The sequence below is a fragment of the Chenopodium album genome, chromosome 21 (assembly GCF_948465745.1).
Source record: "Chenopodium album chromosome 21, dcCheAlbu1.1, whole genome shotgun sequence".
Taxonomy (NCBI): domain Eukaryota; kingdom Viridiplantae; phylum Streptophyta; class Magnoliopsida; order Caryophyllales; family Amaranthaceae; genus Chenopodium; species Chenopodium album.
Genome location: NC_137854.1, coordinates 8,796,873 through 8,822,400, shown reverse-complemented (window position 1 = coordinate 8,822,400; position 25,528 = coordinate 8,796,873). Strand labels below are relative to the sequence as shown.

The following is a 25,528-nucleotide window of genomic DNA, read 5'->3' as shown; positions in this document are numbered from 1 at the left end:
AGGTATGCCCAAGTAAGTGCCAAAACTATTGCTTCTAGTAATGCCCAGAACTTCACTGAACAAGTTAATATCCTCTTCATTCGAGTTAGGACTAGCTAATAACACCGACTTTTCCTTGTTTATCACTTGGCCAGAGGCTTTGCAGTACTTTTCTAAAGCTTCTTTCACAGTTAGGACAATATTCATCTCCCCTTTGATGAAAAAAGCCGAGTCATCCGCAAAGAAGAGGTGACTGATACTAGGAGCTCTGCGTGCAATGTTTATTCCAGTGATATTTCCACGCGCTTCTTCATCTCTAATTAGCCCCGAGAGACCTTCCATGCACAGAATAAAAAGATACGGGGATAGGGGATCCCCTTGTCGGAGGCCACACTTAGGTTGAAATCTTTCTTGAGGTGAACCATTGATGATTACAGAGAAAGAAACCGTCCTAACACAACTCATGATCGTTTTGATCATAAGTTCGGGTAATCCAAATTTGAACAGTACGCTCTCAAGAAAATCCCATTTAATCCGATCGTAAGCTTTGCTCATGTCAGTTTTAATAGCTAATTTCCCTTGCTTCCCTAGTTTTGATTTTCTGATGTTTTCTAGCAATTCATGAGCTAAGAGGATATTATCCGAGATTGCCCTTCCGGGAACAAAAGCGTTTTGGAAGTGGCTCACTAAATCATTAATAACTCCCCTTAGTCTATTAGTGATGCATTTAGAGATAATTTTGTAGATAACAAATGAGAATAACCTTGTGAGACAAAGAGTTCCAAACCTTGTGGTGAAGTCGAGTTAGGTAGCCAAACAAGGTTTTTAAGCATCATTCGACTAATTTAGATCTTGAGCTAGAGTTCAAGCTTAAGTAAAGTTATGACCGAGTAAAGCTTGAGTAGCTCGAGAATAGGGTTAAGCTATTAACCTATTTAGTCCTACTTAAAGTTATAGGCCGTGACTCCGTCAGTGACGAATCGAATAGAATAAACATGCTAAATGCATAGAAGCATGGAACGAACAACCCGCTTACATCATACATGGAGTCCACGTACTAACATGGAATTATAGCAGAATCAGCACAATAAGAGTGACGCAATTTCATAACATCAAATCAAAAAACGCCATTATGAATGTCTTACATTACATTCCAAGAATTCCTGATCAGCACTTACTAAGCAAATGCATGCTGACATTACAATACCATTATGTACCATGGACGGCAACTTAAAGCTACCTAATCAGCAATTGTTCTCTGGATTCTTTACAGATTAAAGATTCAAGAATCAGATCCAACTACTTTGGAGTCCCACGCAGTCTTAGCTGCAAATATACGATTTGAGCGAGCATTTAGTGGTACATCCCATCAGGTCCTAAGCAGTATGAACATTGACTGGCGTCGTACAGGAAAATCGTTGAGTGCAGCTTCTTCTAGGTTCACCTGGTTGTATGATAGAATTTGAGCTGATTAAAGAGGGAATTATATCTTGTCTGTAGCTGATTAAGGACATAATGAAGATCTCCATCTGCAAAACAATCACTGATTAGGTTTGAACTTGTTATTGCAGTGTAACATTATTTTGCAACGTGTGCACGTAATGCTTTCTCATTCGAAAATGAGTGAATCAAAATTATAATGGCTAGATACTCTATTCAGGAAAACCAAAAACAAATGCAAGTAGAGCATAAATCTTTAATGAGGCCATGCCTAACACAACTTCTTTGTTTTAAGAGAACATGGAATCTGAGAGGCATAATGATATGAGCATATTCCTAATTGATAAGAGAACATCACAGGCACCAGCAACGCGATATTATTCTAATCCCTACAGCAAAACCTATACCTTAATCCAAAACTGCTACTCTAATTTCTTAACTTTTCTTAGGCATAAAAAATGCTAATCATCTTCATCAGTACATAATTCAGAAAAGCAGTCATGACGTTCGATTATGCCGTAATAGAAAGCTAAAGTAGCAATCATATTGACGAAGTTTTATTTAAAAAGAATATTGTAGAATCATCTAATGAGGAATGGACAATAATATATGAGCATTATTGTTAATTCTCAATGCATGCTGAATCATTAGCATAAAGAAGGATTAAAAGATTCATTAGCCAACGACTATACTGCGTAACCTGTCCTGTTCTCTGTATTTCATTAGATCAGGGCATAAGTAATTGATAATTAATTATTCTTCACTAATTATGCCATGATCCGTACATTATCATCCAACAAGTTTTGTACGTTAAGCAACCAACGATATGTCATAGAATATGCTTATTATTCTGCTACACATAATACTTAGTAAATTCATGCATCAAGTTTGCTACATTTTAAAAATCAAAAGATTGAACCATATAAACATAGCAGTACCTAGCATGAACCATGTGCTAATGAAAATGTGTCTGATAATTCAATCAGAAGCTGCAATCTTCTTAGATTCTCAAAATACTACCAGACAAAAAGAACCAGCTACCTCCCCTTTATTTCTCAATCTTGGCAAAATTTTCATCCCAGTTCTTTCATAGGTGATTTTGGCCAGAAACCATTGAATTACTTCCAGAATTTACCAATTTCTAATTTTCTGCCGAGTATTTATTTTTTTCTGGATAATCGTAATGAATAATCTCAAGTATTATTTGCGTGTAATATAAAACCCAAACCAAACATGCAGCTAATTAATTATTTAAAAAAAAAAAAAAAACCAATTAGAACAAGTCATATTTTGTATAACCTTTCAAGACAATCCAGATTGGATAAACTTGAGTTGGATTTGCGTCAAATTTGAGTTTATCATTACAGATCTATAGGTACAATACAACACGGGTCTTGTCTGGATTATTCAATCAAATTCTGTACATGTCAACTTTGCCAGCTTCCTCCACCCTTTAATATATAAATTAGAGAGTACAACGTACATATACTTCATAATAAAATAAAGTATTTTATGTTATCAATGCGTGGAGGTGAAGTGGCTTAAAACAAGACATTGCAAGTTTGGGACATAAGACATAACATGAGATAATAATGGGTTATAATGTTATAGATATTTTTTAAAAAGATAAAGAAAGGGCTCTATTGGGCAAGGGAAAGAGGCTCTTGATTGACAAAGTACCATTCCTAATTCTCATTTAACAAAAGCCTCTCTATCTTAGTAATTATACTAATTGCCATGAAGATATGGCACTCTTCAGTTTTCACATATCGAACTGAAAATTAAACTAGTAATCACTTCAGATAGCAATGACAAAAGCAATGATATCAAACAAAAGCAATCGCGTTGGAAAACAGACGCAAAGGTTGGACATAGGCACCAAGGTAAAAATCAATACCTTAAAGCTTTATAGATGCTTCATTTGCATTTTTAACAAAAAAGCACCACCACCAACGTCAACACTGGATGCTGACTTCTGATGTGGAGATAGGTTTAAGATGTAAAGCGTCCGAAATATAATAATACACACTCCAGCAAATGAAATTTATTCCAGAAAAATAAGGAATTAAATCAAGTATAAAGCTACTAAACATCTAGGGGCATGATTAGCAAACAATTGTTTAGAATTACCAATGAGTAAAAATCTTGGAGCTGATCAAAACAGGTGTTCATTTCAGCATTGGTTGTTCGGACACTGCCAAGTAATATCGCGCCGCGAATTATTTTGTTCCATAGACAATCATAAAATAAAACTTTAGTCAGCGTCCATTTAAAAAATAAAAAAAAAAAAACCAAAAAAAACAAAACAAAAAAAACTGGTGGGGCTAAATAAGCCATCAATCTAAAGCAACCACAATTAAACATTAATAAAAACAAATCCTTACCAAGGGTTAGTGGTCTCAAGTCAGCAAGCAAGAAGACATCATAGCGCATAGGCTGGAAATGCCACATGACTCATTTATATGCCAAGACAGCATGTCACCATTTTGGATTCAGAGTAACATTCCACCACCTGAGGAAAGAATGTTTTGCCATTTGAAAACCGTCTTATGGAACTATATACCCCGCAAATAATACATCACAGAATTTTTCGTCTGCAAGAAGAGTTTCTGGAACATCTTCCTTTTGCAAACTTTTCTTCTCCTTCCGATAAAATTTGGCCTCATCGATTCTGCCACATAACTCAAGCCCTCTAATAAGCACATTGTAGGTTGCTGTTGCACCCTGAATTCCACTACTTTTCATGGCCATAAATGTGGCAATACCTTTATCAGGATCTTCAGCTGAGAAACAGGCACTGATTAAAGCAGTGTACAACGTAGTGGTCTTAATCTCCATAGGAAATAATTTGAATATTTTCACAGCAGTATCAAGTTCTCTGGCTTGACCAAGCCTATAGATTAATGAGATAGCTAATTGTGGTTCAGGAAAAAAATCATACTTGACCATTTGCTCAACTATTGGCAAAATCTTTAAAAATTCTTTCTTTCTAATCAGAAGCCCCACTATTGAAAGGAATGCTTCAATTTCAATGTAAATGCCCATATCATTGCAGTTGTCCAAGACCAAAATAGCTGCTTCAATCCTCCCATGAGTACAATTTGCCTCAATGATTTTAGAGACAAGGTTAGGGGCTAACCGCTTATGCCGGTGCACTATTCCAGCATATAGGCAATCAATGGCAGCAATATTTTTCTTTCTTAAAAATTCAATTAGAAGCCCCTTGTCTATGCTATAATTCATATCATATGTAGTTTCTTCCTCTCTCACGAACTCAATGTTATCAGAAGCATCAGCAGATATATGAGGATTAACTTGTCGAAGAAGCAAATCAGTCTCATTAGCCATCTTTAGAGTTTCCTTTGCTTGAAGATAGACAGGGTAACGAAGAACAAGTAAATTTTCCTTCATGTACAGCAGAATTTGGATAATTGCCCATGCTTCCCCTGCTTTGCTGCATTGCTCTACCAAAATATTGCATGTAGCTTTGTCAGGTTGTACCCCAGTCTCTTGCATTTTCCGAAAAACTTCAAGAGCTGATTTGCATTTTCCTGTATGAAGTTGAAGATTGGTTGATTAGTTTGGTCCGATGTAATTTGCAATATCAACAGGCAGAGGGTTGCACCAGTGAACACACAGAGATCAAATTTTGGCATTGATTGAAATGTAAAGCTCTAAAAACTAGAACCTTGAAATCATGATAGATTAAAAAAATCTATGCCTAAGAAAATAAGGAGTAAAATCAAGGCTCCTTAATAAAATCTACCATAAAAGGATGCAATTCGATACCAAATAGCTAAGCAATGAAACATGAAAGTACTATCAGAATTCAGAATTGATACAGATTGTTTCACAAGCCAATGCTTAAGATTGATGACTTAGATAACAGTATCTACGTGAGAAAGTGGTTAACCAATTAAGATCCCCTTGTAATATCCGTAATAGCACCAAGTTCCACATAGAAATCAAATTTTTCAAGATTCTACAAATCATCATCTATTTCTATAGAGGCAAACTGTAAGAGCATCATAATAGCTTTCATGGAAATCAATCAGAAAGTTCAGAATGAAAGTGGCAATCATCACCGAACAAATCAAAACAATGGCCTTAAAAAGACGACTAGCTGAAAAACATGTTTACTATTAGAAGTTTAGAACAAGTTAGCTGTTCACTGATTCTCCAGGAATTAAATAAAACCAGAAACACTTAACAACTTTGCAAGATGGCTGATGTAGAAGATAAATAGAAGACAGTGAGGAAGAAGGAAGCATATGAACTACCTCACAAACAGAAGCTTAAGGGTCTGGCCTGGATTTTTATATTGCCCTGATGTTCAAGATATAAACATCCAAGCTAAACAAACACATTTGACCTGCTTACTACCAGCATACTCGCAGTCTATCAAAATCAAGTTCAAACTTTTGATATAGGAGTGTTCCCCCCAAAAAAGTTCTTCACACAAAATTTTCCCCTATAAGTTTTATTAAGTATTCTGCAATATCTGCAACTATAAATGTGAAGCACTCAATCAATTTTCCCAACTGGATAATCTTTTAGTTTTTAATATAGGCTTTCAGCTATCTCAATCTGTCATTCTAAATGCATTACTTAAAATACATCTCCATTAATACTACCCTAGAGTCCTAGACTTCAAATATGTTTTCACTACATCATTCACTTGATACTCAAGGTAAGAGTGCGTACATTTTATTCTCCTCAAATTAGTTTTTTCTTTTTTCAGGAATAATTAGGATATCTTAGTTATGAAAAATAAAGTATTCCATGAAAGGAATTTTGAAGAATAAAAAGTTATCAATCTACCTTCAAAACCACAGGGCTTTAGAACCAGTTAGTATCATTTTAAGGTGGCAGAGAGTCCTTGGGAAATTAGCACTCCAAGTATTAATTGAAAACGAAGAGAACTTGGTTAGAGAGAGAGAGAGAGAGAGAGAGAGAGAGAGAGAGAGAGAGAGAGAGAGAGAGAGAGAGAGAGAGAGAGAGAGAGAGAGAGAGAGAAGCAGCAAGTGAACAACAAGAGGCTCTAGACCACATATATTATCAGAAGATCTAAGCAGCAACAGACATTATAATAAACAAGAAAGTAAAAAGAACAATTCTCACCAGAACGAATAAGATGCTGCATTAAGATTGTATAGGTGTGGCAGGTAGGTTTAAGTCCTGATTGAAGCATTTCCTTGTATATGTCAGTGGCTTCCTCAGCTCTGTTATTGTCAAATAAGACCTTCATATATGCTGTATAAGAAACAACAGTTGGATGACAATACCCAGCTTTCATATCCTTCCATAACTTCACGGCTCCATCAAAGTCACCACTATTTGAAAGCCAATGGAGCATTGAAGTATAAGTGATGGCATCAATCTTTATCTCTTTCTCCTGCATAAGCTGAAAGACATACATCATTGAACTTATCCTTCGTGCCTCTCCAAATATATCCAGCATTGTTGTGTATGTAAATTTGTCATGTTTGAAACCCTTCTGTTTTGAAATCCAATTGAAGAACAACCAAGCCTTCTCCATTGGTGGGTGGGATTTTAGAACTTGATTGACTGTGAACGAGTCCCATCTGATATGAAGCCTCTGTAGCTGTTCTTGGGCAGAAATCCACGAGGTACACCTCAGAATATTTGAAATTTGTCTAATTACATCACTCATGTATACCTTTCGATCTACATTTTTCTTATTGACTTGCTTCTCTGTTCTGATCATCTTTCTGTGAGGTGGCTGGGAGGGGCCTTTATATTTACATGAAGGAAGGGAATGTACATAACAGGTAGCATTTTTCCAACTCCAAAAATGCCAATCACTGTAAGCAGGCCGACAAGCCTTGAACTTTCGGAGAACTCCTCCAAAGGCATAGGGCAAGGACATCAGTGACCATCAACTTTGCCAAAACAAGGTTTCATATCCATTACGGTGCTAAACAAAACTAATCTTCATATTAATTCTGCACAAAAGAAAAGTACAATGAAAGTATGTCCAGAACAAGGGGAAGAAGGAAGGGTTATGTCATAGAGAAGGGGCTATATCCAAACCTTGCAAATAAGGAAGCAATCTTCCTCTTCACGAAGAAAAATAATAAAGAACTTCAGCAGAAACCAATTGACTAAGGTGTATTTGCTAGTGTTGTCAGTTATGAATTATATTCTTGTTGGAAACTAAAAACAAAAATTGCGGAAATATCCAACATAGAGATCGGAACAATTAGCATTGCTGAACAAGCACATAGTGTTTTGTTTGTCGATTTCTTTAAAAGTTCCTCACTTTGGCCCATAAATCCTATTATGTCCACTTGACTTAATTTAACCAAATCCATAACAACCCATGCAAGTCAAGCCCAATGACATTAATTCCCACACAGGTAACCAAAGAAGTCAAGAGAAGAGCTTAAACAAATTAGTTCTTCAAGTTGCAGTTTTCCCTTATAATAATATGCATCAACTAGATATAAGTTCCAACCATTCAATGATGTTCAATTTCCATAATTCCATTTGTACTCTGAAACTATACAGACCAACATGCCCATTAATTTGACCCACAAAAGCCAAATCAAATTAAATTATTCACAAGGAAAAAAAAAAAAAAAAAAAAAAAAAAAAAAAACACTAAACGAAGCAGATGCAAAATCAAACTTAGAGAGGAAGAGAAAAAGAAAGAGTTCAACTAATCATCTAGTGTCATACTTCATAATAATTACACTCCACATCATTCAAATTTAATACAAACAATTAAAGTTACATTCGAAATCTATATCTCATTATCACAAGTGGACACCTCTCCACACATTAAAAAAATAAAATAAAATAAAATAAAATAAAAAAGAAAAGAAAGAAAGAAAGAAAGAAAGATCAACTATGTAGCTCAATCAATCAAAGCCTTAATCCCATAAGTGGAGTCGACTACATGAACCAAATTTGATTATTCCGTGTAGTCATCAACAAAGATCCTCCTCCATCCCTTACGATCCATTGCCTCATCCTCATGCACATCCATATACTTCATATCCTTCCTAACTCCTTCCAACCAAGTCATTTTCGGTCCAAAAAGTAAATTAATCAAAAACATGACAGAAAGCTCAATATCAGAGAGTTATTCAGCTTAACAAGCAGATCAAATAAAAAACAAAAACTACAGAGCAAGAATATGAGTCTGCCAAAGAAACCTTATGATTATTTTAAGAATAACAGAATGACTATGTGTGGGATGTAAAATATTAAATGATAACACTATGAATACATATCTGAAAAGTTAAATAATCCTTATACAGTTATACTTGTACATCTTCCCAACACCTACATTCTTTGATATCCATTTCATCACTAAATGCTCCATTCTTAAATAAGTTCATTCCAACAAAATAGCACACAAACCTAGCTAACAAAGAAGCTATACACTAGTTTGGTCCACACTAGCTAACACCCAAGGTTGAAACATAGCGAAAAGAATAAGATAGGTACTCATAAATTTTATTATGTCCACTTCACTTCAATTCTCCAAGTCTGTAGCAACCCAAGCAGAGCAAGCCCAACAACTCTATATCCCACGCATACTCAATCAAGCCAAGAGGACAGTTCAGACACCTCAATTCTTCAAGTTGCAATGATCTAGATAATAATAGGAACCAGCTAGCTAAATATTCCAAAAACTCAAGACTTCCAGTTTCCTTGAGCACTTAGAACTCCAGAAACTACTGAAATATTAAAATAATTTGTTCCCAAGCAAAGGACCAAACGAAGCAGACCACAATCAGTCCCAAAGAGAGAGAGAAAAAGAAAGAGTGAAATCAATAATATAGCTGTATAAGACTTACACTCTACACCATCCAAATTAGATAAGTAAACCAAAAGCAAAAGTAATAGCATTAACCTCTGAGTTCCATAACAGATTATTACAAGTGGGCAACTCTCCCAATGAACAAAAAGCTATCAACCCAATAAACATAGATAAGTAATCAACCAGAACATGAAACTACAAAACTCTAAACATATTACATCAACCTCACCTGTATAAGAAGTCTCTGGACTCAAACTCTATCCCAATATTTCAAAGATAAAAAGAAGGAAAAAGGAGAAAGGCGATAGCAATCAACAACATTAAAAAAATTTCATCTTATGTGATCCCTCTATTCTTCAGCTCAATAATTTCATACTTCCTCCTCCATCTTTACTTACATAAGGAAGAGACTATCTTTTGTTAGCTAAGATCATTAAAATCTAAGAAGTATAAATTAACCCAAACAACAAAACTCCCTTTTTTTCTTAATTGAAAAAAATTATTTTCCAAGAGAGCTTTCTTTATATCTTTATCCTCAATCTATCCTTCTGAGCAGCTCTTCTCTCTCCCACAAAAATCTACTCCAATCTATATCCTTCCTCCATCAAAACCAAAATGTTGGAGTGCAATTAGAATACCAAGTCTTAAAGGCCTTTAACACGTCAAGACATCTTCATCAAGTTTAGGCAAGAGGGGTTGGGGTGAGATTACAAATAGCTTAAGCCTTAAAGCACGTATCAATGCTAGATAGAATTTCCCACTGAATTGCGATCCTCTTGCTAATAGAAAAAATGATAGTCCTTTCTCTCCTCTCACCATGAACAGTATGTTGTTCTGCTCTCACTCTCAATTTGAGTGGCATTTACAAGGTTCCGGAAAAGGGGATGTGGATACAATATTCAAACAGATTCATCACATGACATAAAACCTAATACCATTGGGTCATTTAGCTTAATATATAGTTAAAATATGAAGGAAAAAAAAAAAAAACATTCAAACTCTAGGAGCTGGAACATAATACTTCCAATCAAGCATTGCAATTACATTTCTTAAACTTACCATACTTTTGATGTAATTTACAACATCGCAAATATACACATACATGTCTACAAAGTTAAATAATCTTTTAACCAAACATTCTCCCAACACCTACAGTCTCAGTTTCATCACTACATACTCCATTCTCGACAAAATTCGCTACACCCAACATCGATGTATATCTAAAAAGGGAATATAATTCACTACAACTCCTACAAAAAACAACAACCCCATTCTTAAGAAAACACCATTATCTCAACTTTTATAGCCTGATTTTCCTCCTAACAAAATCACCACCATTCGAGCTACCCTTTAATTGACAATTACAGGCTGATTTCCATTCAACCTCATTCTCCTTCGAAATGGTTGCTTAATTTAATTCATGAAATGCTTGCTTAATATGTTCATCAAAATGACTAAATACACTCTTTTGTTTTTCTTCAAATTACATTCTCATAGTTCCGTCCTAATAGTAAAGGTTGTATAAACAATAGGCTGCAACACATCAACAAACAAATATGGCTTAACTATCAAAGTAGGCTCGTTGAATTGTTCGAGTATTCATAGCTAAAAGTTCAATAATCCGAACCCTAAATTGACTATAATGACAATTAAATTAACGAAAGTGTGGAATCAAAAAACCCTAGATTAAATTGATATTCGATGTCATAAGAAAAATACTTACCACAGAATCTGCTTCAATGGAGGTAGAGTGAGCTTCAATGGAGGATAGAGAAGCTTTTTTTTTTTTTTTTTTTTTTTTTTGAGGATAGAGAAGCTTTAAAGTAGAAAAATAAACGGAGCAAGTTTTTGACGTGAAAAACAAACATATGCACTGTTTGGTAAAAAGCTTTAGGATAGCTATATAACTATAAGCCTATAAGCGTATTGAATTATACTCTCCAATAGATATTTTACCATTTTAGAAAGCTAATTTTAGTGTTTGATAAGTCTGAAGTAGCTTAAAAAGAGATTTTTGAGCTTTAAAAACTCTTTCAGAAAAAAAACTCAATATAAGGGTCATGTGTTGGTGAATAGCTAAAAGGTTTAACTTGGAGTTGATTGTGTTAACTGATTTGACTAGTTAATTGCATTAGTTGATTTGTATAAAAGTGTTTTGTAAATAAGTATAAGCTAATAGTTGTTTGAGTAGATAAAATCTCTAATAATCTATTAAAATGCATTACTAAAAAGGTCGATGTGCCACGTAGTCTCTTTTGCACTGCACCAAATCACCTTCCCAACATCTCATGAGTCATGACACCACATCATTACTAAAACAATCTAAACCAAGCAATCAATGTTATTATTTAAGCCAATTATCAACCATGTTGTTAAAATGTAAAAATAAAATAAAAAAATATATAAGTACAAACTACAAAGTTCAATTAAGAATAAAATAAAAAGGTACTCAAAGAATAACTCAATTTCTGTTTGACAATGACAAATTTAGTTTGGAAAGCCTTTTCAGTACAAAAAATTATCGATTAAACAAAGAGAAAATAAAGGGATTTCAGAGGGGGGAAAATAATAGTGGTTTTTGCTTTGGTAATAGTTATAGATTATGTATCTCAAAGAGGAAAATTTGTCATTTCAACCAATAAGTTGGATCAAAATTATAAAATTGTTTAATAAATTAGTGTATTGAAGCAAAATTGGAAGAGCTTCTATGGAGAATCGAACATAGCAATTGGCTTTAATGGAGGAGGATAACATTAACATAACCATGCCCTATATTTCTCTATTTTTCTAAGGGTTTTAGTTTAACTTTACTGCCGAAAATATGACGGTGAAAGATGTGTTTCATGAAAGGAAATCTCGAGCTACTTCAATGGTGTATCGAGTGATAAATTGAAAATATGGTGAAGAGGAGGAAGAAAAGGACGAAGATGAAGGTGGACGGAGGTGGGTCGTGGTTTTGGATCGGAGGAAGAAGATTGAGGTGGGCCATGGGTGGATATCCGAGGAAGAAGGTGATGGAAGACAAGAGGAAGAAGTAGAAGAAAAAAGTACAATAGATCTAGAGAATAAAGTCCGATTCAAATTCGTTAAAAAATAATTTTCAAATTCGAATCTGGTTAAATAGATTTGAATTTGAATAAGAGGCGAATTGGACTTGGATCCTATGGAAAGTCCGACCGAGTTCGAGCCCGATTTAGTAGCAAATATATGTTAGATAATTTATAATTTAAATACTATATATGTTTTACATCTAGTTTTATAATTTTCTAAGAACCAAGATGAAGTAAGAAATGAAATTAATTGGAGAAATTACAAGCAATTAAATACTCGTATCAAACAAAAAATTAACCGAATTTAGTCCAATATCCTATTTAAGGAGTCGGATGACTCAAATTAGACTTAGATCAAATGACTTCGGATTTAAATTCAAGGTACGATTACTAAGTGGACCGGATTTGGATTTTGTCACCTCCAACTCGAGTTCAATCCATTGCCATTCCTAATGTCCAAACATGGACTTCAGGATTTGTAGTTGTAAGGTCCGACCAATGCTGAAGTCTAATTCGTTTCATCAAATAAGACAAGCAAGTAGCGTTCATCAATAAACTCCCAAATACCGCGCTTATCGGGGCAACGACTAATAACGATATTCAATTCAACGGTTCAACCCCTCCCACTCCGACGACTTTTCTCAATTTCAATCAAAAATCCCAGAAAATACACTTCACAATGACTCCATTTCTTTCAATCATGAACTAGTACAAACCCTTCCAAAAATAGTGTAACAAATCTTGTTCCTTTTCCCCAAATTCAAATCTAATGGGTGATAATAATATTTACGCAACAATCATCATGTTGAGACCTCAAAACGACTGAATTTTTAGGTCTCAGAAGAACTGCTTAGATCCCCTTTTCATATCGTTTCTTCATCACCATTTCCATTTACCTATTTTTCTTGTTTCCCAGATAACTGCCTATCTGGGCACCATGAAGTAAGTTTAAATCTCATATCCTTTCAATTTTTTTCATATTCTTATATAATCCCACTATTATATTGCTGTTATTTATTGAATCGTTTACTTTTTTCGTCTAGACTAGATTTAGTTGTCACGTTACTCGTTGTACGTATGACAGTAGGGTTCTGATTAGACTGCTAGTATGGCAACTTAAAAACCCTTTTTCAATTATTTGTAGTTTATTGATCCGGCATTGAGAAAATAGTGATACAGTTAGCAGTGTTTTAGATTAGCCTTTCTGATAGATTATGTAGGGAAACATGTTTAGTGTGATGCACATGATGATGTGTAAAAAAAGTAATTTAAACAGTTTAAACTTTAAAGTACTGTATGTCAATGTTAGATTAGAATTACTTCAACGCTAGACATGTTATTAACATGATGATAATTTAACACTGGATTTTCTGTCTGGAATTAATTGTTACGTGTTTTTTTTTTATATGTTCGGAAAACATTTTTTTCAAAGTAAAAGTTAATGGCTTGTTGAGTTTCATGGCTTATATGATTAGGCAATGGGTATTAATAGAAATGACATAAATTTGTCACATTTCTTACAAAGTTAATGGCTTGTTTTATGGTTTATATGATTGGGGAAATGGGAATGGATAGAAATGACACAAATGTTATTAATGGTGTTCTTGTAATGCCCTGTAGGAGTATATTCTAAATTAAGAGGGATTGGGAAAATATGAAAACAATTTCGTTTACTATATACACTAATGTTGGGAAATTGGGCTTATTGGAGTGACTGAATTGTGAGATTGACTTAGGCCTAATTTGGCTTGGTTTTGAGCCTCTCAACTGCTAAAATACAAGCTGGAGTAACAAGCTGCATCAATTTATTACCTCATATTGCTTAATGCTTTATTAAATTTGAAGATATGTATATGTATATGATGAATATGAATCACAGCACATTTGACTTTTCATGGGGCTAATTCCCAGCGTTGTAGTTGCTCTCATACATGTTAAATATGGGTTTGTGCCACACCCATCATTAGGAAAGAGAGTCCACCTTCATAAGACTAAAGGAGTTTTCATCCCAAAACCATATGACAATTAAAGGAGTATCCCTTTAGCCTTATTAATGATTACTTTTACAGGGCTTAAGTATTAAGTCCCCACACATTTTATTAAACAATTACAACCAAACCTTTATAAGGTGTTTGGCTGCTTACCACTCTTTTGGGTCAAGCTGAGATATGCTTAGCTTGGCTTTGTAAAGTCTCTACTTGAATTCGAGTTCATGCTCTCCTTTATCCTTACTCAAGTCAAGTTTTTGACTGAGTCAAACTTGAGCTCATGAAACAGCCCAAATAGATTTGGTATACCCTTATCTGAATATCATAATTTGTTCTCACTCTTGATTATAAACTTGGCATCACAGTGGATTTAATAAAGTTTTTAGACTTATTACATTATGTTATATGTATATTTGTTGTAGAAAATGTGCAGTACTATTTAGCATGATTTTCTGTTGCTGCAAGACCTGGCATTGGCATCTATCCTATGTTTGTTGCTTACTCTGTAATTGAGAAGGCAGAAAAAGAATATATAGTACGTAGTAAATTTCCTATTTCCCATTTTCATTCTAAGCAAAAATTGGTCATTGAGTTCCTGTTGTTTGTAGCATGGTAATATGTAGCATTTTTTCATCCTTGCTGTGGCTGGTTCTTAGTTCTTCTGCAGTTATGCAATTATACCTGGTGACATATATACCCTTGTCACTTCGTTGTCTTATATATTTTTCTTTTTTTCATGCTTTGACTTATGTAACATCCTAGAATTGGATTGTGTTTGCAGAGGAAGAAAGATATTTGGGATATCTCTCTCCCTTATTCTCATCAATATGGCTGCTGTAATGGAAAAGGCTGATGAAAATCTACTCCCTTCTGTGTACACGGAAGTTAGTCAAGCTTTTAATGTTGGGCCTGCTGATCTGGGGTATCTGACATTTGTCAGAAACTTTGTGCGAGGATTGGCATCCCCTTTGGCTGGGATACTTGTCATCAACTATGACCGTCCATCAATACTTGCAATGGGAACCCTCTTTTGGGCAGTATCTACTGCAGCTGTGGGTGTAAGCCAGCAATTTATGCAAGTTGCTTTCTGGAGGGCTGTCAATGGTTTTGGTCTAGCAATTGTGATACCAGCACTCCAATCATTCATAGCTGATAGCTACCTAGAAGGTGTAAGAGGGACTGGTTTTGGGTTGCTTAGCTTTGTTGGTAGTTTTGGTGGAATTGGAGGTGGTGTTGTGGCGACAGTCATGGCTGGTCACGAATTCTGGGGTGTACCTGGCTGGAGAGTCGCTTTTATCATGATGGCTAGTTTGAGTATGACGATTGGCTTACTTGTTTTCCTGTTTGTTGAAGACCCGAGAAAGATTTCCTCTTCCGAAGCTTCTGATAGGTAACATTACTTTCTTGAATTCTTGAATTTTCAATTTATCATTGCTGCCTTCTTAATCACCTGTATCACATCCATGCAATTTTTTGTTCGGTGTCATTTCTGTTGCATTTGAGAGACTTTGTTCCCTTTTTTTTTTTTTTTTTTTTTTTTTTTGTGGCTTCTAGATTTGTTTTATTAAGTCTGAGGGTGCAGGGGGGCATGAATGAGAATATGTTCTCATAATTGTACTTTGAACTTGTAATTAACGAGGAGACATATTCTACCATAGTATTTTATTACCAGTATATATTATCTTCATAAACTTCCATGTCTGAATTTTTGAAGTTCATATCTGTTTCATTTGCTGCAGGAATGCTTTGATTGGCAAATATGGTGGAAGTTCAAAATCCATTTGGAATGAGTCATTGATAGCAATGAAAGCTGTTATGAAGGTTCAAACATTTCGGGTTATTGTTTTGCAGGGCCTAATGGGTTCACTACCATGGACAGCCATGGTGTTTTTTACCATGTGGTTCGAATTGATTGGTGAGCATGTTTTAATAAGAACTCCGTATTGTAATCTAATTACATGATGGATCTCTGATGATATTAATGACATCTGTCAACAATTTAAAACAAAGGTTTTGATAGAAATCATGAAATTATAATAGGAAGTATATACAGAGTATTTTACATATTTCCTTCTTACTTCACTATTCTATCCGTGTCACCTTTGTTTTTGCTTACTAAATGACTTTACGAATTCCACTTCCCTGGACAATCAAGTACTAGTTCTGATGAACCTGCAGCTAACGAGGACTTTATTTATCTTTGTTGCCTCCAGGGTTTGATCATAATTCTTCAGCAGGGCTCCTTAGTCTTTTTGCTTTTGGAACTGCAAGTGGTGCCCTCCTTGGTGGGATAATTGCTGACCGGATTACACGTTTCTACCCCTATTCGGGCAGAATAATGTGCGCTCAGTTCAGTGCATCCATGGGCATCCCATTCTCATGGTTCCTCCTCACAGTGATTCCTCAGTCTGTGAACAGTTGGTATATTTATGGAACCACTCTATTCTTCATGGGCCTGATCATCAGCTGGAATGGAGCTGCTGCAAATGCACCCATGTTCTCTCAAGTGGTGCCTGCTAAGCACAGAACAATGATATATTCTTTTGATCGTGCATTTGAGGGCTCCTTCTCTTCCTTTGCTGCACCACTGGTTGGAATACTCTCGGAGAAGATATATGGGTACGATCCAAAATCCGTCCATCCTGGTGGTGGGTCAACCCAGGAGGCCTATGCTTTGTCCCGTGGACTTCTCACAATGATGGCAGTCCCATTTGGTTTATGCTGCTTGTTTTATTCACCGTTGTATTGTGTATTTAAGCAGGACCGTGAGAGGGCTAGGCTAGCTAGTTTAAGGGAGGAAGTTGCTCTTAGTTCAGCAGTTGACAAGGAGTCTTCTCTCTGAAGAATGTGTTGTTCTTAAGAGCTAGGTCATGTTAGCATTTTCAACTCAAGGATACTGCTTTTTTTTTGCTAGAATTACACCACACGAGTTTAGAGGTGCCCGCAATGGCTGCAAATATCTACTAGATACCACTTTAGCTAGTAGCTACAAAATGTAAAATGCTCCTCTTGTACACTAATTGAATTGATTGGCCTACAAGGCCTCAATTTATTATACAACTTTGTGAAGTTTTTATTGTTTTTTACTATAAGAGAGAAAAAACAGTTATAACCTCAACAAAAATGCTACGGACTATATTGTTTCATACAAGTAATATCATAAGATAACACATTTTGAAATGTTTGAATGCTACTGCGGTACTGCCTAATTATTTTCTTAATCAAATTACAAGTCCGAATCTTCATAATACTATGTACAAAGATACAAATTATTATATCTATCTATACAATTATGTCAAAATTATTCACATGACCCATAATATGTTGTGTAATTAACACAAATCAAGTGATTTTTAAAATTTATACCATAACAAATACTTCGTATAAGGGTCTGATCACATTTATTGAACTGAGCTGAACTGAACTGATTGGAGCTGGACTGAAATGAACTGATTAGAGCTGAACTAAATTGAACTGAACTGAATTGAGCTGAAATAAATATTTTATGAGAGAGGGAAATTAAGAGCTGAACTGAATTGATTGGAGCTGAATTGAACTGAACTGAATTGATTGAAGCTGAGCTGAACTGAACTGAAGTGAAATTAAGTAAATGTGAACAGGCCCTGAGTGACAAAGAGAACAAATGCTAATTTTCTAATCACTAATCTTCGAACCAGTAAGTGGGCTAGGTAGTTACACTCCGAGAAGACGACCAGCACAAGCTCGGTCAAGCTCTCTATTCCAACTTAACCAAAACCTCTCTATTCCAGATCTCTGCGCATGTATTCAAAACTTAAAACCCTAACAATGGCGAAACTCTTCTGCATCTTCACCATTTTCTCTCTCCTCTTCTCACTCTCAACCGCCTTCGATCCAGTCAAGCCGACCGATCGAAAGATCCTCGTCATTCTAGATGATGCGTCCTACAAATCTTCTCACTCAATTTACTTCAATTCTCTGCAATCTCGTGGTTATAACCTAGATTTCAAGCTTTCAGATGATCGCAAAATCGCTCTTCAACGTTATGGTCATTACTTGTACGACGGCCTCATTCTCTTCTCTCCTTTTGCTGATAGTAAGTTTAGATTTTCTCTAATTTCTCTCAATTTTGTTTGATTCAATTGTTTTCGCGGCAATTTCTATTGTACAACCGGTTGTATCGTGTGCATTGTGCTATCGATTTTACCGTGAAGATTGATTTATGTTTGTTATATGTTGTGGAAGGTATTGGAGATGGATCGTTGAAGTTGAATGATGTGTTGGAGTTCGTTGATTCTGGACATGATTTGATTGTTGCTGCTAATGCCAATGCATCTGATTTTATCCGTAATGTTGCCTCAGAGTGTGGTATTGATTTCGAGGATGTAAGTGTTTCTGCAGCTTAGGATAACTCGGTTTTCGTTCAATTTTCGAATTTATGCATAGAAGTTGGATATCTTGAGTAATTGTTTGTGGTGCATTGTGTATACTTTAAGGACATTGGTTCTGTATCAAATTTTGTCAAAATGAGGATTAAGTATTGGTAAATTTATCATTCACAAGACTAAATTTCTGTTCAATTTGGTGATTAAGCTTTGGATATAGTGAGAAATTGTTTGAGGTTAGAGAAACATAAAATTTTGATATGTGTTTGGTAAGCATGGCACTGGCTTTGCAACTCATCTATAGTTTGAGTTTGATTAGACGGATTGATTAGCTTGGTTTTCATGATTGGCTATCAATAGTGGAGTAAACTGATCTTAATGGCTATCAATTGGGATAGGATACAGCAGCTGTGGTTGTAGATCACACCAGTTATTCGGTCTCTGAAATTGAAGGTGATCATACACTAATCGCTAGTGATAATCTCATCAATTCTGATGTGATTCTTGGGAGAGAGAAGATTGAGGTCAGTTTCCAAGTCAATTTTTTTTTCTTTGATAAATGCATGTATTGTCCATTGGTTATTCCATTATTGCACTGCAATAGCATACATATCTAAATGTTACCGGGCGTTTTTTATTAGGCTCCTGTGCTATTTAGGGGGATTGCACACTCAGTAAATGCTGCTAGTAGTCTGGTAAGTGATGTTATCTGTTTGTTGTGGTTCATTGTTGAAGTTTAAGAGCTAAGGTGTGATGTTTCATCATGTTTCTGACAAGTTTAACTCTTAAATCAGGCATTGAAGGTTCTCTCAGCTTCTCCGGCAGCATATTCTGCTAATCCAAACCACAAGCTTTCAAAACCTCCAGCTTTGACTGGCATTTCCATCTCCCTGGTTTCAGTTGTCCAGGTTCAAAATATTGTCTCACTTTCATTTCCTCTCTTCATGTTTGCATTGCATCTGAAAATAATATGCTACGGTAGTGAATATGCTATTATGGCCTCTTTAGAACTTATTTTATTGGTTGGGTAGATGTGAGTTTTCTCTGATAAATCATATTTTGTACTACTAGCATGAGCCTTTTTTATCATAGAATGATAATGTAACTCGACTTTGAGCCCTTTAATCCGGGTTATGGACCAGAAGTAGAAGGGTCATAGATCTTCGTCATGAATATGCTTTATTGGTTATGGCATGCAATATTAATTCTTGAAAATTGCATTAGTCAATATCTGCTGTTCTGTTTCTTAACAATGTAACTTCACCTTTGGTGATGGTTTTTTTTATGATGCTCTTGTTAAGTTGTTAAGGTTAAACCGCTCACTAGGTAAACATGTGTACATTTGGTGGCCAATAACATATAATACCCTAGTTATCTTATAATTATCTACACGGATGGCTCAGTTATATGTTCTGGTATCTGCTTTCAACTTAATACTCAAGGTTATTCATTTCACCAATAATATGCTTGTTGTCTTTCAATTATCTACAAAATTGGCTCAATTTTGATGGAGGCCTTGTGCAATTTAAATAATATACGCTCAACCTTCAGTATAATGTATAATAAAAATGAAGATACGGCATTAAATGCAAAAGTTTCATCAAAGTACTTGTTAGCAATATGAAGGAACTATACAATTATGCTTGCTTGTAAAATTAACTAAAACATACACTCAAATAACCATATTATTTGCGATTGGAGGTAAAAAACACCGTTCATGAATATTACCCAATCAGATACAAATGTTCTAATAAGCTTTTAGCGAAAAAAATAAAAATAAAAAACAGGTATTAACTGATAGAGAATGGTGTTGATAATCATGCATTATTGCATTATCAATATGTCCAAAAGCACAATCTAGTAGCCAAAAACCAAAAATAGTACTCCAAACATCAATAGCTTTTTATAAAGGCCATTGAAAATTGGGGTTTGAGAGAATTGAGCCAGCAATTTTCATTAAGGAAGAGTTTGTACCTTACCACTTAACCACAACTAACTGATTTTTAGCTTGACAAAGTGTAGGAAAAATTTTCAATTACTACCGCGTGTTAATGTCATTTTGAAAATTCTACCGCAAATTAAAAAACTTGTGAATTACTACCATAAAAATGTTTTTAAAAAAAAATGATTTTACTACCATATTCCACTTAAGGCCATTTATGACATCTTTTTTTTCCTTTAACCCACATTTAACCCTTGGTTAACCATTTAAACGACCCAAAAAAAATAAAAATGAAATCCCTAAACCATGGTTAGTTACTCTAGCTAACTAATCTTTTCATCTTCACCATTGTTAAACACCCTCCAAGCTTCTTGCTCCAAATTCACACTAATTTTTCCCATCTATCCTCTAAGTGCTCCAAGTGAACATGTAATTTGCCTCTAATAAATTCATCTTTAGGGTTTTCGAATTCTAGAGTTTTCGAATTCTAGGGTTTTCGAATTTCAGGATTAATAGATTATGATTTTGGTTAATTAACATAAACTTTTTGTATTTTTCTTTGATTTTAGCTATTAATTAAGCATAATATGTGATTATTTTTTTTTTAAATAAGCTATCAACGAATTCTAGTGTGGAATTGTAAATTGTTTCTTTTCGGTGCTCCTTCTTTAGTGATCCCTCCTTTTCCTTCATAGCTCGATTTTCTTGTCAATTTTGCAAAGTAAATGATTCGTTATAGAGTAAAATATTCGTGACACCAATTTGTAGAGTGGTGTTCTTCAAGTTGAAGGTTAGAGGGTTAAAGTGAAATTATGAGAGAGAAAGTAAGGAAAGGGGGTTTTAGTTTAGCTTGGGTAATCATGGGTTAGGGGAATTTTATTTTATTTGTTGGTCGTTTAAATGCTTAACTTTTAGGTCATAAATGGTCTAAAGTGGAGTCTGGTAGTAAAATCAAATTTTTAAAAATTTTTACGGTAGTAATTTACAACTTTTTTTAATTCGCTGTAGTAATTGGCAATTTTTTCCAAAGTGTATATATCCTATATATATGGAGGCCCCAACCAACTTAGGTCCCTGTGATGTTGCACAGCCTATTAACCGACCCTAGATATCTGTATGTTATGCATATCAGTTTGTAGCTAGTAGGTGCATGATGCATTCACATGAGTGTTCCTCTATTTCTTTTGTGCTTAATGTGTCTAGTGATTTCAGTTGCCTTTTCTGTAATTCATTTCCTGACATGTGCCTTGGTTAAAATATATTGCAATCAGCGACATTTACACGTCTTGTTGATGCAAACTTGCAGGCTAGAAACAATGCTCGAGTTCTGATTTCTGGCTCTTTGGATATGTTTAGTGACCGGTATGTGGTTTTTGCATTGAGGATCTTCTATATATAATCCCTTGTGTGCGTGTTTTATTATAATTTTTATTTTTGGTTGATACAGGTTTCTCAGGTCAAGTGTCCAAAAAGCTGGGACCTCATTTAAGTAAGTCCTGCTCGATTAACTTATTGCTTGGCGCTTTGACTGGTTGTTGAATCCAATTTTTTCCTCTAAGTCACCGTCTTTGTTGAGGCGTTAATGATTAAACATGAAATTGAAAGAATGTCCAATATATATTAGCCGATTATCTTGCTATGCAGCTATGCTCTTTTTCCTCTATGGACGGTTCCTTATGACGATTCATGTTAGTCGACTCCAAATCATTTTGGGACTAAGGTTTTGTTGTTGTTGTCCCATACGAAGTACTTCCTCCGTTCTATTTAGTTGACGCGTTTGATTTAGATTTAGGCACATATATTAAGGAGAGGGGAGAGAGTGATAGAGAATGAAAAAGCAAGTGGGGTAGCTTATAAATATAAGGTAAAAAATTTACCCAAAAAGGAAACGTGTCAACTAAAAAGAAACTTCCTAAAAAGGAATACGTGTCAACTAAAAAGAAACGGAGGTAGTATATAATTATATATTAGCCCCTGCTTGTAATTGTTGAAGGGTCACCGGGATATATGTAGTGGGCACTAATGGGGCAGTGGTTGTAGCATTGATGATATGAGCAGCAAAAAAAGAAGAGAAAAATGTTCAATTTTTAAAATTGAACATTTTTAGAGTGAAGTGCTTGTGTATGTGCATTAGATCAAGAAATACTCATACATCAGTGTTGGTAACTTGCTAGTGGCAGACAAACAAAACAGTGAAATTCTTTCTGCTATATTTTCCTCTCTCTTTTCTTCTGGTGATGAGATTTTTTTTTTTTGAGTTTAGCTATCACAAGTTGAATTTGTCTGTTGGAGATGTTAGTTCTCATTCTTTGTAAAATATGCAATGGAGTGAGCGACTTTATCAGAAAGAGGAAATGAAAATGCAAGTTTGGCGTTCTCCTGTTCTTATTTTCTGTTATATAAAGGTCTTGTCATACCATTTTGGTATGTTAGGATAAAAAAATTTGCCGTTATAGACTTAGAGGTTACTACTTGCATGCTACAATGTTTTCATTCGGTGTGCATCACGGGGGTTGAAATTTACCAGTATCTTTATTTTCTACTCCGGTGGTTCTGTACACTGAAGGGATTATATCCCCTACCTGTGGTTGCAATGGTCCTCACAATCATCATGATAGTTTCCATATAAGACGTGGCTAGAATTAGAACATGTTAAGTGCACTTGAACCTTTATTTGCATGGTCTTGGCCGTGTAAAAGTAAAAATGCACCCTGTTTCTAGCTTGTAATCTAGATACAATCTAACTACATTTTATGTGCCAAGGTGTAAGATTTGGTTTTTATGCTACAGGTATGAAAAATCTGGTAATGAGAAGTTTTTAACAGAGTTAAGCAAATGGATATTCCACGAGAGGGGTCATCTAAAGGTAGGCCAACTGCATTTACTCTGTCACGACTCATGAAGTGATTATTTGCTTATATGTTACTGCCTTTGTACTTGTGACAATATTTGCTCTTAATTTAGGCTGTCAATGTTAAACATCATAAACTTGGGGAAACAAATGAACCTTCCATCTATCGCATCAAGGATGACCTGGTAATGCTTAATTTTTTAGCTATTACACCTCAACTGGTTGGGAGGGAACCAACGGGCTCTCATAATGTTGACTTTGTTTCAGGAATACTCTGTTGAGATATACGAGTGGTCTGGAACTAGCTGGGAGCCCTATGTGGCTGATGATGTGCAATTGCAGTTCTACCTGATGAGCCCCTATGTGTTGAAGACCCTGTCAAAAGATAAGACGGTAATCTCATGGATTATCCGCAGCTTTGTTGGACTTTAAATTAGCTTTATTTGGTTGGTTTTGTCGTATATTCAATTATCAGTATTTTAATATTTTTGCTTAGCAGGGATTATATCACACATCATTCAAAGTTCCAGATGTTTATGGGGTTTTTCAGTTCAAGATTGAGTATCAGAGACTTGGTTATACAAGCTTGTCTCTTGCGAAACAGGTGATCATCTTTTTGTGATCCATATTAGTTTTATAGTATTTAATATGCCCTTTCTTTTAATGGGAAGGAGAATTATCTTTTAGTGGCCTGGACTAATGCCTTGTGATGTGTATTGACTATATGGAATTTTTATACTTCGTATTATTTTAATAATTTATAGCCCATTAGCTTTGTGGTGAATTATTAGAGTGATATAACGTAGCTGCAATAATTGAAGTACTATATATGAACAAAAAAGAATGTCTTTGTTATCATTTGTCGCTGGGTGTTGAGTCATCCTCCTGCATTAGTGTGGTGGCTGTTAGTGCTGCATGCCTGCATTTACTGAAAGCAAATAAAATATTGTTAACTGCAGATTCCAGTACGTCCATACAATCATGACGAATATGAAAGATTTTTACCAGTGGCTTTTCCTTACTATGGGGCTTCATTCTCTACGGTATCCTCAAAATTTCTTACATGTTACATCTATATAAACTAGATGGCAATACTTAGAAGTAAAACTGATGCCTGTTTCTAATGGTTGCAGATGGCTGCCTTCTTTATCTTCAGTATTCTTTACCTGTACCATAAGTAGAGCCCATCTTCAGGCTGTCACTGGGGGTATTCCCTTATTTGAGATTACAGTCTTTGCTGCGAGGATCAGTTCATGATTTTGTTACCTTCAATATCTGAAGCTTTCCGACATTCGCAATTACCATGATGTTTTGACAAATTAAGAAGCCATTGGTGAGGTAATTTAAGCATTGTAGGTCCAGAAATCCATTATAGCTAGCTGAGGTAATTAGTAATAGCTTATTAAAGATAGTTTGAAGATACCTGAAAGAGGCTGATGTAAGAGCATTTGAGTTGATCTGAGTTAAATTTATTACAGATGCATTTGTATTTAAGTGCTCTTGGGGTCCTTGCAGCTTGAAATTGATATATGAGGTACGCTCCTGATGAGATGGCATCCCTGCTTTTAGGATACTTATAATCTCTTCTCCAATGGTTTTTAATCTTAATTATCTTACATTATATCTCAGTTATAATGAAAAGATAGACATTATTAAAGTGGAAGAAGTCTAAGAATTCAAAGTTAATCTATGAAAAAAAATAAGTAATAATTTTTTTCCTTAAAATGTCAACAACTAAATTTGTGGCATAAGGACCAATGGAAAGAGCTCCCTGGACACGGCTAGCTATGACATCGCGTGATCGCATGCGTTAACCAACCTAGTTATTATAAAATCTACCATGATGTCATAAATGATACATCGTATGAAGTATAACTCATAAAATCATTGCAACACGAACACCTACGGAACATAATCACCAATATGTGCAACTACATGCTTCGTATATAATTGTATTTTGTATACTTCACATGTACTATTTAAAATTTCTAATGTTTATTTTTCATACCTTCATTAAAACTAAAAAAAAAAAAAAACATGTACAAATTAAAATATAATGTACATAATCAATTTGAATTTCAACTTGAATTTCATTGTATATGTATATAATGAGGTTCACATG

At 35.0% G+C, this 25,528-nt stretch overlaps 3 protein-coding genes across 4 annotated transcripts; 2 read left to right on the top strand and 1 right to left on the bottom strand.

Moving 5' to 3' along the window:
- Positions 1 to 1,109: 1,109 nt before the first annotated feature.
- LOC145601809 (pentatricopeptide repeat-containing protein At2g01390-like) lies at positions 1,110 to 11,132 on the bottom strand. 2 transcript variants are annotated; one of them, XM_081657886.1, is made up of 5 exons: positions 10,935 to 11,132; positions 6,541 to 7,385; positions 3,804 to 4,970; positions 3,550 to 3,613; positions 1,110 to 1,522 (listed from the first exon to the last, which is right to left on the bottom strand). In XM_081657886.1, exons 2-3 carry the CDS (start codon positions 7,307 to 7,309, stop codon positions 3,967 to 3,969), a joined length of 1,773 nt encoding a protein of 590 aa, XP_081514012.1. In that variant the 5' UTR covers positions 7,310 to 7,385; positions 10,935 to 11,132; the 3' UTR covers positions 1,110 to 1,522; positions 3,550 to 3,613; positions 3,804 to 3,966. The 2 variants fall into 2 exon arrangements, with proteins under 2 accessions (XP_081514012.1, XP_081514011.1); XM_081657885.1 differs by having other exon boundaries at positions 1,110 to 1,508.
- A 1,699-nt stretch (positions 11,133 to 12,831) lies between these two features.
- LOC145602394 (uncharacterized) lies at positions 12,832 to 17,333 on the top strand. Its single transcript, XM_081658588.1, has 4 exons — positions 12,832 to 13,203; positions 15,031 to 15,639; positions 15,989 to 16,164; positions 16,463 to 17,333. Exons 1-4 carry the CDS (start codon positions 13,199 to 13,201, stop codon positions 17,089 to 17,091), a joined length of 1,419 nt encoding a protein of 472 aa, XP_081514714.1. The 5' UTR covers positions 12,832 to 13,198; the 3' UTR covers positions 17,092 to 17,333.
- A 613-nt stretch (positions 17,334 to 17,946) lies between these two features.
- LOC145603123 (dolichyl-diphosphooligosaccharide--protein glycosyltransferase 48 kDa subunit-like) lies at positions 17,947 to 24,900 on the top strand. The gene is made up of 13 exons (XM_081659253.1): positions 17,947 to 18,324; positions 18,474 to 18,613; positions 19,012 to 19,137; positions 19,255 to 19,308; positions 19,408 to 19,521; positions 21,862 to 21,917; positions 22,003 to 22,044; positions 23,346 to 23,421; positions 23,520 to 23,591; positions 23,674 to 23,799; positions 23,906 to 24,010; positions 24,366 to 24,449; positions 24,540 to 24,900. Exons 1-13 carry the CDS (start codon positions 18,030 to 18,032, stop codon positions 24,585 to 24,587), a joined length of 1,338 nt encoding a protein of 445 aa, XP_081515379.1. The 5' UTR covers positions 17,947 to 18,029; the 3' UTR covers positions 24,588 to 24,900.
- Positions 24,901 to 25,528: the final 628 nt, after the last annotated feature.

Excerpts from the sequence above, each read along its gene's own strand:
- LOC145602394 (XM_081658588.1), top strand. Across the intron at positions 15,640-15,988 it reads TCTTCCGAAGCTTCTGATAG|GAATGCTTTGATTGGCAAAT; the intron begins GTAACATTACTT and ends CATTTGCTGCAG. Across the intron at positions 16,165-16,462 it reads CATGTGGTTCGAATTGATTG|GGTTTGATCATAATTCTTCA; the intron begins GTGAGCATGTTT and ends TGTTGCCTCCAG.
- LOC145603123 (XM_081659253.1), top strand. The coding sequence starts at position 18,030 with ATGTATTCAAAACTTAAAACCCTAACAATGGCGAAACTCTTCTGCATC. Across the intron at positions 19,522-21,861 it reads CCCTGGTTTCAGTTGTCCAG|GCTAGAAACAATGCTCGAGT; the intron begins GTTCAAAATATT and ends GCAAACTTGCAG. Across the intron at positions 23,592-23,673 it reads ATCGCATCAAGGATGACCTG|GAATACTCTGTTGAGATATA; the intron begins GTAATGCTTAAT and ends ACTTTGTTTCAG.
- LOC145601809 (XM_081657886.1), bottom strand. The coding sequence starts at position 7,309 with ATGTCCTTGCCCTATGCCTTTGGAGGAGTTCTCCGAAAGTTCAAGGCT. Across the intron at positions 4,971-6,540 it reads GCAGCATCTTATTCGTTCTG|GAAAATGCAAATCAGCTCTT; the intron begins GTGAGAATTGTT and ends AACTTCATACAG.